The following is a 16037-nucleotide window of genomic DNA, read 5'->3' as shown; positions in this document are numbered from 1 at the left end:
TCCTTCACTTCATTCTCACAACAATCCTCTGTTCCTGTCCTCCCTCCAGTCCTTCCCGCTTCTTCCCTTTTTATTGCCCCAGATCCATGCTAGCTTCTTGCATTAAGCTCCACCCTCCTGTCCCATGCTCCTTAACCTCCTGCTTGTCATAGCCATAGGTAAAGTAAAGGTAAAGGTATCCCCTGTGCAAGCACCGAGCAAGCTGGGTACTCATTTTACCGACCTCGGAAGGATGGAAGACTGAGTCAACCTTGAGCCGGCTGCTAGGATTGAACTCCCAGCCTCATGGGCAGAGCTTTCAGACTGCATGACTGCTGCCTTACCACTCTGCGCCAAAAGAGGCTCACAAGAGGCTCATAGCGATGCCCTGCCTTAAACCACCAGTGCCCAGACAGTCATTGATCCTTACTCTAGGTTTGCCTGTGCTGCGACCTCCATGCCTGATTGATCTAATGCATAAAGACAATCAGAGAGCCCAGCTACAGTTTGGCCATCTGTGCTAACACAACAGGACTCTACTGGTTGCTTCCCCTCTCGCCCTCGAGCTCATAGTCTGTGGCAGTAATGGGGAGGGGGGGTAGCAAGGTGATCAAAACAGAATGGGTGTGAGAAGAACAGAATGTAGGGGATGGTCCTTGTGATGTCATTTCCCAATAAGTTTTTTTGTTATTTTCTGGGGAGATATTAATTCAAGTAATCTCGATAGCTAAGTCCATGCTTGTTTCCTGTGCATGATGCTGCACCAGCACAAGGGAGGAGAAACAACTCTGAAGTCGGATGGGATGCTAACAAGCCTGGCTATATCCACTTGTCCTTCAAAACCCATTTTTCTATTTTGGCTTTCCATGGCATAGCTTCTGCCACCATAGGACTTCCAGTTAGCTCTGTCAATGCGGTGAGCTATCTACATTGCTCTAGTATGCAGGGATGTTTTGATCGATCGTCAACACTGGATTGCTTTGCCTATCGCTACTTTATTTTGAAAACTGTTCAGCATTGTCATTTTGTGACCATCCTGGCAATTCTCTGACACAGATCCTGACCCCCACTTCATAGAGCTAGCCAGCAAAATTAATGGGCTAGAACTTATAGGATTCTCTCTTCTTTCACTCAACATTGTGCAAGTTGGTCTTTATTTTTAAGAACAGAAATTAAACAGGCTTTCTGTGTACAATTTTTGTCATTTCCCCCTCAATATTCTTTGACATTTAAATATAAATAGATCTAAATGCAGCTTTGAAATGTGTCAAAGCGCAAGGAAAAAAGATTAAAAGACTGTAATGCGAATGATGTGGAAAAGGCTTCCATGGCCAGCAAAAGTCACAAACAAGGAAATACTACAGGACAGAAAGTCCGATAGATCATTGGTAGGCAAAATCACGGAACTCTGACTCACTTACTTTGGCCAGATCATGTGATCCAACTCAGTGGAAAAAGTAGTTCTGCTAGGATTGGGTGGTGGAAAAAGGAAGCCAGGCCGACAATGAACACAGTGGTTGAGGGTGATTGGAATGGACATTGCACAGCTGAGGGAGGTGCTGTGAGATCGGGGATTGTGGCCATGGGATCGCCAAGAGTCAGACACGACAGAATGGCTGACAACAACAATGTTCTAAACGGAACTGCCAACTAATTCAAGCTGCTTTGGGTTCCCATTAGGGAGAAAGGCGGGAAATAACTAAAGTAAATAAAATGAAGCATCTTCTTTTTAACTGGCTGATGAGTTAAACACAAATAAATGTTGGTATTACTTCTGGAGTAAAGGTGATGTAATGTATTTATCAAACAAAGGCACCACTTATTAGGGGGGGACTTTTAAATATGTTAATTAAAAAAGCATTCTTACCAGGCCTTTGTTGAAGAATAACTTCAGTCCAGTCAATATCTGTCTAGAAGTATTTGTTTATTGTCAACAATTGCATTAGTTGTTTGCAACTATGTACCTCGGAAGGATGGAAGGCTGAGTCAACCTTGAGCTGCCTGCTGGGATTGAACTCCCAGCCTCATGGGCAGAGCTTTCAGACTGCTTGTCTGCTGCCTTACCACCCTGCGCCACAAGAGGCTCATATATATATATATATATATATATATATATATATATATATATATATATATATATATATATATATATATATATATATATATATATATATACATACACACACACACACACACACACACACACACACACACACACACACATACACATACACAAGAGTGTATATATATATACTACACAGCTTATTGGTCCTCGAAATACCTCTTGAAATCTAATTGGCTCTGTGAATCAAACACAAGGCAATCACGCATGCATAACACTGACATTTGGTGATCAGCAACCATAATTATACTGATTACAATCAGTTACATTGAGTCTTCCCTAAAGCCAAAGAGAATAACATTCTGTATAGCAACCCACCAACAGAACGGAGCATCTTCACCTTCAGCATTCCTTTCAGTTTTCCTCCCTGACATGAAATCCCTCTCCTCCGATTTGTAACACCACTGGTTAAAATTTGCCTTACATTGTTGATTAATCAGATGCTTAATCTAATCATTATTTAATAGAGAAGAAGCTCACATTTACACATTGCTTACCAATTCTCACTGTGCTTATATGCTTCTTATATGAATATAAGTATTGTTACCTTTAAACTGTCACCCTATGCAGAGTTATACACTTATGGGTTTAGAAGGGTATCGCTCTGTTTAGGATTCGGCTGTTATTGTTTTGTACACAAACTAGGGAAAGTTTTGTCCTGCCACTTGGTTCCTTTCAACAGCACGGAAGGGATCCGATCCAAGGAGTTTTTCTGCTGATGAAAAAGGAGCAAATGTCATCTTTGTCACCATTCAGAAAGCCATGCTGAAAATCATGGGGCCTGCACATACACCGAAAATGGGGGGAGAGGCAAGACTGAAGGAATAACCTGGCCAGATGAAACTCACCCTCTTGCCTATTTCTTCCCAGCAGTTTCTTTTCCTTTTCTTCAGTACAAAAAAGCGATAAAGCAAGAGTGCCTCCCATCCCCCAACTATGTCACAACCCCACTGACTCATACTGTTTACCCTCCCCGCTTCCTCCAAGCTGCATAACATTCCTGCTGCTTTTGCACACTGTGTGGTTAATCGGAAACTATGTGCATCCCTGTTAACACAGATCCAGGGAAGAACAGTTGAGAGACCCAGAAGACAGTTTTATGGGTGAAGATGCAAAACAGACAGGCCGCAAAAGTTAAATGAGAACTATTTTTGCTTGACATGCTCAGGAGAGGGGCTGTGAAGGTTGGGGGGGGGAGAGAAGAGAAGGGAGGCTGCAGCAGTGACAAGGTAAGAGTAGCTCAAGGGCTGATTGCCATCCAGAGAAAATGGCAGGGAAAGAAAAGGTTAAATTCTCCATCTTCACCCCTCCCTTCCACATACACACTCAGAGAAAGAGAGCATTCTCATTGACAGCATAATCATGCAGCTAAATTGCAAAAGATAAAGCAGTTTAAAATAAGCATGGAAGAAAGTCTGGCTCCTTTTTGCTTGGTGACTCAATGATAACAATGAAAACGCAGGATTAATTTCTTAGAGGTAAAAATTCCAAATCCATCTGCTTAACTTCTGAAGGGGGGGGGGGCAATACCTTGGACAAGTTCATGTGGCAGAAGGCAGTTCTTTAGTCCCCTCTCCCAGAGGCAGAGGTCACACTGAATTGCACCAGGACAGGAGTTAGCCTCCAATAACAATCTTTCAGTATTGGAGTGATGTGATCACTATGGTGAGCCTGTCTGCTCTATTTCGGGCCAGTTTAAGTTTTCCAGACAATTTTTAATGGACAGCCTCATGTTCTATACAAGATGGTAAATGAAATCTAGATGTAATTAGAGCATAGATGACTGGCCAGGATGCTTCCCAAAAGAAGATAGGATCAGACCTCAGAAGCTAAGGAGGGTTAGCCCTGGTTAGTATTTGGATGGGAGACCACCAAGGAATTTCAGGGTCATCATGCCCAGGAAACCTATAAGAAGAAGAGTTTATTTTTATATGCTGCTTTTCTCTGCCTGAAGGAGTCTCAAAGCGGCTTATAGTCGCTTTCACTTTCCCCACAACAGACACCCTGTGAGGTAGGCAAGGCTGAGAGAGCCCTGATATTACTGAAGAAGAAGAGTTGGTTCTTATAGGCCGCTTTTCTCTACCCAAAGGAGTCTCAAAGTGGCTTACAGTTTGTTTGTTTGTTTGTTTATGTATTTATTTGATTTATTTATTTATTTGATTTATTTGATATGTTGCCTGCCACTCCCATACAATGACTCGTGGTGGGTTACAATATCCTCATTAAAATCCCATTAAAACCCCATTAAAAGGACAGACTGAAGCAATATCAAATATATAACATCAGGCGATAAATAAAACAAGCCCCACACCCAAGACTGATACCCACTATCGGGGAGGAGAGAGGGCCTTGCTGGCAATGCCCTGGGAGTGGGGGCTGTGATCTTCCTCACTGCCCTGGCCTCAACTAAAGATCTGGCATAAGGGCTCCATTTTGTAGGCCCTGCGGAACGTGGAATTAGAACACCCTTAAAAAAAAACACATTGGCAGTTAGAAGTTCCATTGGTTAAATGCCAGGGTGGCACATATATGTGTTGTAACCTGATTTCTGTGTACCTTGCTTAGGAATCCAGACTGTCACCATAAGCATTCAGTTAGTTGTGCCTCATCGTAAGACTGCGTAGGCAAATTATGAATGGTGGCTGTGTATTGGGTATTTGATGGTGTTGGGGAGCTACATTACAATTCCACTGTGCAACCCATCAAAAACCAGTGGTGATAAGTGTCACAAACGGCTTCAAAAGGAAACACTTTGTTGACAATCCACAGTACGTGATAGAGAGATCTGCAATGAATCAACAAGCATGTCATGAATTGCCCTTTAGTACTAGTATGTGTAGATAATATGTAGCTCTCAGGGGTGTGCGGGAAGCAAAAAAACCCTACCTGGTGATATTAGACAATGATACTTCCTGAAGATTTTGACAGCTCTGCTCAGCCTAAGAGAGAGTGCTAACCATTTAGCTTGTTATTTCCTAAAAGAATACCTGAGTCATACTCTAGAGCTGTATTGACATTCTAGCCGCAGGTCAGAGAAGCTGCCTTTGCAAAAGAGTTTAAAAATCCAGAGACAAAAGGCTTAAGCACATTTTTGTTGTTCATAAAACTAGAAATATACATCTGCAAAGTAGACTGATTTTCCATAGCACAGTACTTTTGGTATGTGTTATTACAAATTATATATTATATATATACACTAGCTTCAAAGCCCATTCCTAAGAATGGGCCTTGAAAGGGCCCCCTCGCCTGGCCCCTGGCCAGGCAGCGTAAGATAGCCTTGGGCGGCAGCTTGCAGCCAGATCAAGTAGGGCGGGTGGGTGCTGGGCAGCTCGTTAGCAGGGCCGAGACAGAGCTCCTTAGCAGGCAGTCAGCAGGCCAGGAGGCCCTCGTTAGGAGGCTCTCTCCCCTTACCTGCTGCTGGCTCCAGGCACTGAAGCGTCTGAGAGCAAAGAGGCTAGAGTCCAGAGACAGAGGGCGGGAGCTGCAGGGGCAGGGCCAATCAGGGCAAAGCTGGCTGCACCCTGATTGGCCCTATTCCAACTTGGACAGCCGGATGCGTCCCACCCCCTAGGCTGTTTCACAAATATATAGAGGAACAACAATGGATAAGGATTATATGCACAATTATAACTAGAACAGTTGATGTGAATGTGGAAACCTCTAGAAAATTTGGAACCAGAATGTCTCATTGTGATGTAAAAACCTACTTGGCTATTTCAGTTCATGTGTATTTCATAATTGAAGAATTATCTAGATTATGAAAACGATGAAACAACCTGTGCAATCTGATTACTCATAAAATTAGGTCCCTCTGTGTTCAAATAAATACCGCTTTGAGTTTGCTGTTAGGGAAGAAAGGTAGTATATAATTTTTAATAAATTAATAAATAACATAGGTCTGTGTCAGATTCCATCCTAATAGTGCAATCCGATGCAGAATTACTCCAATCTAAGCCCACTGGTACCTAGGTATGAGCATGAACCATAAAATGGTTCATGGTTTGTGGCTGAACCACAAACTTAACCATGAACCAAACTGAACTGAGAGATTGGTTTGTGAAACAAACCAGTTAGTGGGTCTGCAAACCTCATCGAAAGAGACTGTAGTCCCTTTAAAAAGGGTTGCAAAAAGCCTGTAAAACTGCTAAGCAAAGAGAAGCTGCCTGCTCCCTGCTGCTCAGCGTTTTCAGGCTATTTTGGGCAGCCCCTTTAAAGTTGAGTCCCTTTAAGCCCCTGTCTAAAATCCACCACTAAACCCTTTAAGAACTGATTAGCCCATCTCCAGGGAGCTTTAATCTTTGGAAAGATGGGGATCTTCTTATTTGATTTAAATTTTAAATATTTTTATTTAAATGTTTAATTATGTGATGTTTTAATTTATTTATGTTAATATTGTATGTATGATGTGAACTGCCCTGAGCCATCAGGGAAGGGCAGTATACAAGAAGATAGATATATTTGGTAAAACAACAACAACAACACCATTTTAATGCCACCTTTTCCACCCAGTTGGCATTCCCAAAGTGATGAACATGAGAACATAAAAACATTTTGACAATTAAAAACAGAATTTTAAGTTATGAAATAATTCAATAAAAACTCATATACAACACCAGAACCAAGGAGGATGGCCAGTGACCACTAGTGGAGGTATCCCAAGTTGAACAAAACATCCTAGACCACTTTAGTGTTATATAAGACTAGCAAGAAAGCCCATTGCAACCAGGAATGCAATGGTTGCTAGGACCCAGGGGATACTGGCAGGCCCAGATCTCTCTCTCTCTCTCTCTCTCTCTCTCTCTCTCTGCAGGAGCCATAGTAGGTAATCAGGGCTGTTTGTACCAGGGAATGAGGGCTCATTTGGTTGGCTTGCTCTGTGTCTCTCTCTCTCCTTCACAGCAGGAGCTATAGCAGGTAATCAGGGGTGGTATGCGCTTTGGCAGGGCTCTCTGTGTCTCTCAGGAGCTGGCTCCTGCAGCCTCTGAGAACAAAGTGGCTAGACTACAAGGAGGGTGGGCGGGAGCTGTAAGTGCAGGGCCAATCAGGGTGCACGCCCAGGGCTGTTTCACAAATATTAAGAGGAACAATGGATAAGGATTAATATCTCATTGGGTCAATGGACAACTGGAGCAGTTTATATCTTACGTGATTTTTCCCCATTGTTTCAGTTGAGTTCCATTGGAGTAAGCCACTTGGCTTAAGAAACTCCCCTCATTTTCAACTTTCCTTCTGTGAATGCTGTGAAAAACCTTCAAGGGTGCTGAAGCTCAGTCATGTGTAGAATTGCTTTGAGATCATTTTATTGTTCCAAAAACAGACTTATAAAATTACAATCTAGAACAAAAAGATTTTGCAAGCCTCAGGATAGAATAGTCAGCAAGTTAACAAAGTACATGCTTTGTGGCACTGCTCATGTCTAGAGATGTTATGCTTTTGGAAACTTGTATGATATTTGGTTGGAAAACTCCTGGAGGCTTTGGAGGTGGAGCTGAGTACAAGCACGAACTCAGGTGAAGACATCCCAGGTTTTCCCACCTGGAGGGACTGATGGATTATCAAGTTTGAAATCAGGAAAGGATATCCCCAGGCTGGATTCAGGATATTATTAGAGGTCCTATCTGGCATTAATCATTGGCAGACTATAAATTTGCAAAGAGGAGTCAAGTACCAGGCTGCTTAAAAGAATACAACAGTTCTATTCTGAAGAAAAACAACATTTCTAGAAAGAGGAGAAAGAGAACCAGTCCTAACAGTCTGTTCATTCTGTTTGTTCAGGAGGCAAGCAGGGAGGAAATATGGTCAAAGGAGCAGGAAGTCTCCCATTGAACCAATCAGGAGGAGATAATTTGAAAAAAATATTGGTTCCTGATCTAAGGACAAATATCCTCTGATGCCCCTTGCAGGATACTCTTCATATACTGCTCAATCATGCACACTGCAAATCTTGCATAATCCAACAACCTATGACAGTCATTAAGCATTATGCAGAAGAGTTCTTCAGGTTTCAGTCCCCACTTGAACAAACCTCTGAGTTGGGAAGCTGCTGTTGAGTGATCCATTTAGAGATAAAGCACTGCTTTAAAGAAAGAAAACATTACATCTGTCAGGAACCATGCAGTTGAGACTCAGCAAACTCATGCCATAGATATCACCATCAGACTTCAGTAGACAGCTTTAAGTGAAAAGTCTTTATTTGGAAGAGTCAGCAAAGTAAAGTTCACATGTTACTTATGCTCACAGGCAGCGAGTTTTGATAGAGACACCAAAATAGGGGGTGTCAGGACCTGTATACCTGGGCCATGGGAAAGGGGCAAGGCAAGAAACCAGCTTAGGTAGGAAACGGGCATTCACACAGGAAAGTAGGATCACAGTGTCCTTTGATATGGAGTGGTGTTAAAGCAATTCTCCCATCTGTTGTTTTGGGCTCCAGAGAAGGCAGCCTTGAGGAAAGGAGATAGCGAAGCGCCGTGGAAACCAGGGAGAGCCTTTGAAATGCAAGCTGAGAGCAAGGGGAGGGGTGGCACTCCAAGCCTCATGGGGATGCCAGAATTGGGCAGGAGTCCCGGGAAGAATGAGGGGAGAAGAATATGGAAACCGGGGTAGGAACCAGGGTTTCATGACAACATCAAGGTTCCCCAGTGTGGAAACCGTGAGTGGCCTGGCATCCGCCTCTACTTCTGCTGGCTCCCACCAAGCTTTTCAGAAAGTGGGCAGGACCAATGCAAGGCAAGGCTTGTTATTGTCTGCCCTAAAGGCAGAAAGAGGTGCATGTGTTTCTGGCTGCTGCACCACGGTGCTTAGAGCTGCTCTAATGCGGTGCTGCTTTAAAGAATTGCAGCACATGTGCCAGGCAAGCTCCCTAAAGTAGTGATCCCCTATGTGCTGACTGCTCACTTTGCCTCCCCATAGCATCTTGTTTCCCCAAAACAGACTGGCCAGGAAACCTTGCCTCCACCATACTGGGATGCTTGGTTTGCAAGGCCCTTATATGTTGCAATGATTCCTCTCACCCACGGAAACCGATTTTGTTATGGAGCTCACTATTTATTCTCAGAATTTTGAAAGATTGTCAATTCCTTCCTTAAAAGATCGGAACGTATCCTTTCTCTCTCTGTTTACCGGCAAAGGGCCATCAAACAACAAGCCTTGATGTTTATCTATATTATTTTTTGTATAGCAGAGATATAAACAGGAAGTTTATAATGTAAAATATGTAGCCAGGAAGGTACAGCAGCGTGCTGCCACATTAGACGATCTCTGCTTTATGGCCTGCGCCATCCTCTTCCTTTACAGGGTTTTTTCTAATAAAAGCCCTGGAGGCCCGCGAGAGGCAGACCTGCGCTCTACGCACATCAGCCGCCAGAGGCGCCCTCGAGCCCGCCGCAGAGTAGCAGCAGCTGCGCGAAGGGAAGCGACTCTCCCCGCCACGCCCCTTCTGCGCACGCAACGAGTTATGAGTGGGGGGGGGGTTCTAGTCGTCTCTCTCTTTTTCGCTTTCGCCGGAAATACGTGTCCGGAAGGGGCCGGCGCCCCGCCTTCTTGATTGATTGATAGATACCCGCGCGGGTCAAATAACAGTGCGCTCGAGCGCTCCTTTGCAACGGTCCGTTGCGTGGGCGGGCGAACGTTGCCGCGGCTGCCGGAGGGGGTCCCTGTCCCCGAGGTAAGATGAGGGGCAGGGGCGAGGCTCACCTCGCTAGGCGTTATGGGCTGGCATTGTTTCCTATTCCCGGGTTCCTCCTCGCGAGGGACTGGGGGCGGAATTAAGGAGTACTCCCTATTCCCCTTCTCCGGTTCGTTTCGGTGCCCTTTTGGACCGTCTCACTTGGTTCACGAGTCCCGAATGGCCCCCCAACCCCACCACTTAGGGAGCCCCCAGTGCCTTTGGGCTCCCGTTGCCAACCTCCAGCCGGGCTTCTCTCTCGCATGCAGTTATGATGGATTCAGGTGGAGAGCCGGGTTGGTCTGAAGCCGAAGAACAAAATTGGAGCCTAAAGGCATCCTTCAGAGCAGGGGTGGACAAACTGTGGCCCTCCAGATGTCCATGGACTACAATTCCCATGAGCCCCTGCCAGCAATGCATTTGCTTTCAGGGGCTCATGGGAATTGTAGTCCGTGGACATCTGGAGGGCCACAGTTTGCCCACCCCTGTTTCAGAGCAATCAAGTTTCTTGCCTAAGGAAGGGTGCTGGCACACAAAGGCTCACAGCTTGAATGTATCTTGGTTGGTCTTAAAGGTGCTTTTGGGCTCCAGTTTTGGCCTGGAATTAAGGTTTATCTCCAGGTGATAGGAATTGGAGGAAATGACAGCCTTGGGTTGGGGCGGGGCGGGGGGGGTATATGTCATTTTAGCTCCTCAGGTCCTCTGCCTTCCTTCATGTTTTCTGTGTTCAACAGGTTGTGTTATTTTTGCAGCAGGTTTTTCTTCTGCTCTCACCATGGCTCTGATTGCTGGCATGATCCGGCGGCTGGATGAGACCGTGGTGAACCGTATCGCTGCTGGAGAGATCATCCAAAGGCCGGCTAATGCCATTAAGGAGATGATGGAGAACTGGTAACTTTGTGCCTGCTTTGTGGCACTCCTGTCTAGAGAGAGGTTATGCTTTGGGAAAGGGTGTTCTTGACATGACAGCAGATTTAGACAGTGAGCATCACTGATGAGCATCAATATGCAGATCATAAATAATATTTTTGTTGAAGCACTCAAGTTGCCTGCTAAGATGCTAGGAGTGGATTTCTAGAACAGGCCCTTTGAATGGAAAAACTTCTAAAGAAAGAATGGCACAGGCTGTAAAATAAAATTGTTTATAAAATAATTATAGCAATTGACACTTTCTTGCTGAGGTCCTGCAATTTTGTTTTAATGGGGGAAAGTGTCTGAAGAATCTAGATCTTTGTGGGGAAAGCACCTATCTACATAAGAAATTAGTCCTAGAATTGTCTAGTTATTTGCTGTTTCTCTGCACAAAAAAATTGTGAAATCAGGTTCATTTGGAATAAAAATTGGAGTGAAATAAAATATGCTGTGACAGCCTGCATGGTTATTTTTTTTCTGAAGTCTGAAATCTGTTTCTTGTGCTTAAAGTTTGGATGCCAAAGCTACTAGTATCCAGGTGACAGTTAAGGATGGTGGTTTGAAATTAATCCAGATACAAGACAATGGCTGTGGAATTAGGGTAAGTGACTGTAGTTTACACTACACCAGTCAGATTATTAATTAAATTAATTATATTTAATTATATTTATATGCCGCCTTCCCCGGAGGCTCAGGATGGTTTAAAGTAATGCTAGCAACACTTGAGAAACTCAGAAGAGGTTGCCTACTAAGTATCTGTCTTTTTTTGCAGAAGGAAGACTTGAATATTGTGTGTGAAAGATTTACAACAAGTAAATTGCAGACTTTTGAAGATCTAGCTAGTATTTCTACATATGGGTTTAGAGGTGAGGTAAGTTAACAAGGTTTAGAATTAAGATATTATGACAAAAATTATGAAGCACTGGTTTCTTTTCTCTTCTGTTCCATCCCAAATATGTCAACAGTTCCACAAAGCAAACATGGTTTTCAGAAATTTCAGATACAGTGCATACTTGTTGCTTTATAAGGGAACTAGGATGGTGCTGGCTGGTGAAATGTATAAATTTAACCCAGAATTCATTCACTGATAAAGCAAATGGAATACATGTCCACTGTATTCAGTGGTGTTTACCAGGTCAATATGCATAGGACTGCAGCCATAAATAGTGTTTTCTTGTTTGCACTATTGCAGCTAAAACAAATCTGTGTAATCAAGCTTGCTTCCATTTAGCAAACATACATTTATTTGTTTATTTGTTTGTTTGTTTATTTATACATAAAACACTTGCATAACATTGGCCATGCTGAAGGCTTTTTCTGTGATGGCCAATACTGCCTTTTGTGTGCAATTTTCAGACTAGGAAAAAGTATTGTAAAAGGATAAAATACGATTATAAAACATCTAAATGAGAAAAAGAAACTTAGTTTTTCTTCAGTATCTGGATTACTTTGTTCTTTGTCTCTAGAATTAGCTTGTCAAGTGAACATAAGAGACCACCTGGATCTAGACCAGCATCTTTTCTCACGTAGTAACTAGCTAGCCAGTTATTAAACAGGGCATAAAGGCCAAGGACTATCACTGGTAACCTACTGCCTCTGATTATGGTCATTCCATCTAGTTACTGTAACTAGTAGCTACTGATGGATCTCTCTTCCATGAATGCATCTAATTCCCCTTTAAAGCCATCTTTGTTTGTGGCCATCACTGCATGCTGCATATTAACCAGCAGCTTAAAGCCTTCTAAAATAAAACTTTTTTTCTTGATTTAGTGATATTCTTTTCACTTGTTTAATGTTGGGAGTGCCAACTAATGCCCCCCACAGGGCCCCGTATGCCCCTGCAGGGTTGTTCACTCTGCAGGTGCTAATTTATTGGAAATCCCTGGACCAAGGGAAATTCGCCTGGCCTCAACCAGAGCCAGGGCCTTTTCAGTCCTGGCCCCGACCTGGTGGAATGAGCTCCTAGGAGAGCTAATGGCACTGATGGATCTGTCCTAGTTCCTCAGGGCCTATAAAACGAAGCTGTTCTGCCAAGTTCCTGACAGTTAGAACGGTTTCTCAGTGGAACAGGCTTCCTTGGGAGGTGGTGGGTTCTCCATCTTTGGAAATTTTAAAACAGAGGCTGGATAGCCATCTGATGGAGAGGTTGATTCTGTGAAGGCAAAAGGGTGGCAGGTTACAGTAGATGAGCGATTGGGATGTGAGTGTCCTGCATAGTGCAGGGGGTTGAACTAGATGGCCCATGAGGTCCCTTCCAACTCTATGATTCTGTGAAATAAGATTCTAATTAGAAGATTGTTGCTGCTATTGTTAGTGGTACATTGAACATATTCTAACAAGGGAGTAAGTGACATCTTTTAAGAGTTTGGCAGTACGGTTCTAAGCAGAGTTGGACCTCTCCATGAACTTAAATTCATTTTAAAATTAATTTCTTAGGATTGCACTGTTAGTTGTTTTCTTAGGATTGCACTGTTCGTTGATTTACCTGGTCTTAAGCATGCCTTTCTTCTCTCTAGGCCTTGGCTAGTATAAGTCATGTTGCCCATGTTACCATAACTACTAAAACAAGTGATGGAATGTGTGCGTACAGGTATGTATATTTAGTTCTCAAATTTAATAAATTCGTTGGAAAGAACAAATAAAGAGATTCCTGACCTGCATTCTACCATCTCTGTGCTAAAAGCCCATGGAGCTTTGCCATGTTTGTCTTAATACCTGTATCCTCTTCTGTCTGCTAGAAGGTAACGACTCACAAAAACATCCAGTATAAACAAGCAGCAATATAAAAAGGTAAAATACAGTAAACAAACAAACAAATACCCTGTCAGCACATGCCATCTCTGTAACTAAATAAATTTAAAAGAAATTCCATCTAAACATCTGGAAGAAGTTCCTGACAATCAGAGTGATTTCTCAGTGGAACAGGCTTCCTCAGAAGGTGGTGGGTTCTCCATCTTTGGAAAATTTTAAACAGAGGCTAGATTGCGATCTGACGTAGTGGCTGATTCTGTGAAGGCTTAAGGGGGTGGCATGTTACAGTGGATGAGCGATAGGGTTGTGAGTGATTTGCATAGTGCAGGGGGTTGGACTAGATGACCCAGGAGGTCTCTTCCAACTCTGATTCTATGGATACTTATAAGTTCATGTATAAACAAGGCAACCTTGTTTAAACAAGATATTGGGCACCAGCAGTTATTCCTGCTCACTCAGCGTTAAACAGGGTTTAGTGCAGCATAGTAGCGAAGACAGAGTTTATTTTTTATTTTTTGTATTATCTTTAACCACTCCTCGCGGAGCGGAAGAAATAAAACAGTAAGGGCCCCGAGGGCGGGCCCTGTCCGGGATGAGGAAGGGTGCCCTCCCACAATTTTTTGCAGCCTACTCCCCCCCCCTTGTATGTTTCGCTAACAGGAGAGTCTCATCCCATTTTGTAGTACGATGTGGAGGTCTGTTCAGAGAAGAAGTCAAAATTAAGAATACATAACTGTCCATAGATATGACTTTGGTAGGTTGTCAGCGAGGAGAACAGGAATGCAATTAAAATATTAAGTATAGCAAAGGAAGAATATATCATACAGAACACCCTGTAATTCTTAAGGGCTTGCAACTGATGAATGCTACAGAAAAAAGATTAACACATGTTTCAGTAAGAACCAACACTGCAAGGGACTAACAGTTCTGCAGGCCTGTAAGATAGCTGTCCTACCAGGCATATGATCCAGGCCCAGAGAGACCAACAAGAAGTTGAGGGACTTGGGAATGTTCAGCCTGGAGAAAAGGAGGTTGAGAGGGGACATGATAGCCCTCTTTAAGTATTTGAAAGGTTGTCACTTGGAGGAGGGCAGGATGCTGTTTCTGCTGGCTGCAGAGGAAAGGACACGCAGTAATGGGTTTAAACTTCAAGTACAACGATATAGGCTAGATATCAGGAAAAAGTTTTTCACAGTCAGAGTAGTTCAGCAGTGGAATAGGCTGCCTAAGGAGGTGGTGAGCGCCCCCTCACTGGAAATCTTCAAGCAAAGGTTGGATACACACTTTTCTTGGATGCTTTAGGATGCTTAGGGTTAATCCTGCGTTGAGCAGGGGGTTGGACTAGATGGCCTGTATGGCCCCTTCCAACTCTATGATTCTATGATTCTATGATTCTAAGTACTGGCCCTGTCACTGGGATCTGCAGAAGACCTGCTTGAAGAACTCTGAATCTCCACCCCCCCATCCCAATTTGACTTGTTAATATGCTTGGGGGTAATTGAGACACCTGATCTTAGGTTTTATGATTTTATTGATGATGATGATTGTATCCTTTGATGTTGTTACCCGCCCTGAGCTCCATAGGAATGGCAGAATAGTTTGCTTTTTATTATTATGTACAAGCAGCCAACTTTCAGAAAGAATATTCACTGTTCCCCTTCAGCATTATGCAATCCAACAATTAGCCACTAGAGGTCTGTTGTGGTATTGATGCGAAAAGTGACAATTGTGTTTCAAATGTCCCTTTAAGGTTTGTTTTTGTTTGGAAGTGTGAGTGCTGAAATATTGCGGGTTAGATCTAATCCACCACTTTCTCTGAGTAGAGTGCATGGGTGTAAGAAAATCCTCAGTCAGCTCTGCTGCGCCTAACATTGCTTGATTATCCCCGAACAAGTCATACCCTATTTCAATTTATTACCTGCCACTCCCAAGTGGCTTGTGGCGGGTTACAATAGCCTGAATAAAATCCCATTAAAACCCCAGACATAAAAGCATAACACAGGCTGTCCCTCCCTGCACGCAGGCTGGGGGAGGGGGCTTACAATAAATTTATTTGTAACATCAGTAGGCCTTCATACATCCTACAAAATGGCTATAAAAACTGACTCTTTAAAGAACCAAGCAAGTTGGCTACAACGGAAAGGGGGACGAGAGTATAGTGTCTCTCCTGAAAGCACTGCTAACTCAAAACAATACTTGTGGAGTAATCTAATAGTAACTTTTATTCTGCTTTTAGGGCAAACTATTCTGATGGGAAAATGAAAGCTGCTCCCAAACCTTGTGCTGGAAACCAGGGAACTCAGATTGTAGTAGGTTATCTGCCTCTTATCAGCATTTGCTACCCAGGCCCAGAGCCATTGCCACTTCCTCATTTTTATTATTTATACATACATACATACATACAATCACCCTTTGAACATTCACATAGAACACTATCAAAATCAATATAACAATAACAACAACACATCAACTGGAACAATTAGAACAGCACTTCAACAATAACTTGACAATCCCTCAGTAGGTTCGGTCCCCCAGTCTGGGGGGGCACCTGTAGATGTTATGGGTCAATCAGCCCCACCAAATGCCTGGTGGAAGTGCTCCTTTTTGCAG

General features: G+C 43.3%; 1 protein-coding gene across 7 annotated transcripts in view; it reads left to right on the top strand.

Moving 5' to 3' along the window:
• Nucleotides 1-9586: 9586 nt before the first annotated feature.
• MLH1 (mutL homolog 1) overlaps nt 9587-16037 on the top strand; it is a 43895-nt gene continuing 37444 nt past the window's right edge. Inside the window, exons 1-6 of one of the 7 annotated variants that reach the window (XR_013225486.1) lie at nt 9587-9764; nt 10517-10655; nt 11187-11277; nt 11449-11547; nt 13193-13266; nt 15664-15736. Coding sequence is in view for 6 of the 7 variants with exons in the window: in XM_077303907.1 (XP_077160022.1) it covers nt 10540-10655; nt 11187-11277; nt 11449-11547; nt 13193-13266; nt 15664-15736 (453 nt within the window). In the remaining variant the exon portion in view is untranslated. Of the gene's footprint in view, nt 9765-10498; nt 10656-11186; nt 11278-11448; nt 11548-13192; nt 13267-15663; nt 15737-16037 lie in introns of those variants that run through there. The other 6 variants (XM_077303907.1, XM_077303905.1, XM_077303904.1 and 3 more) reach the window with 6 other exon arrangements.

This window comes from Paroedura picta, chromosome 11 (assembly GCF_049243985.1).
Source record: "Paroedura picta isolate Pp20150507F chromosome 11, Ppicta_v3.0, whole genome shotgun sequence".
Lineage (NCBI taxonomy): Eukaryota > Metazoa > Chordata > Lepidosauria > Squamata > Gekkonidae > Paroedura > Paroedura picta.
Note: the sequence above shows the minus strand (reverse complement) of the source record. Positions and strands in the feature narration are given on the sequence as shown.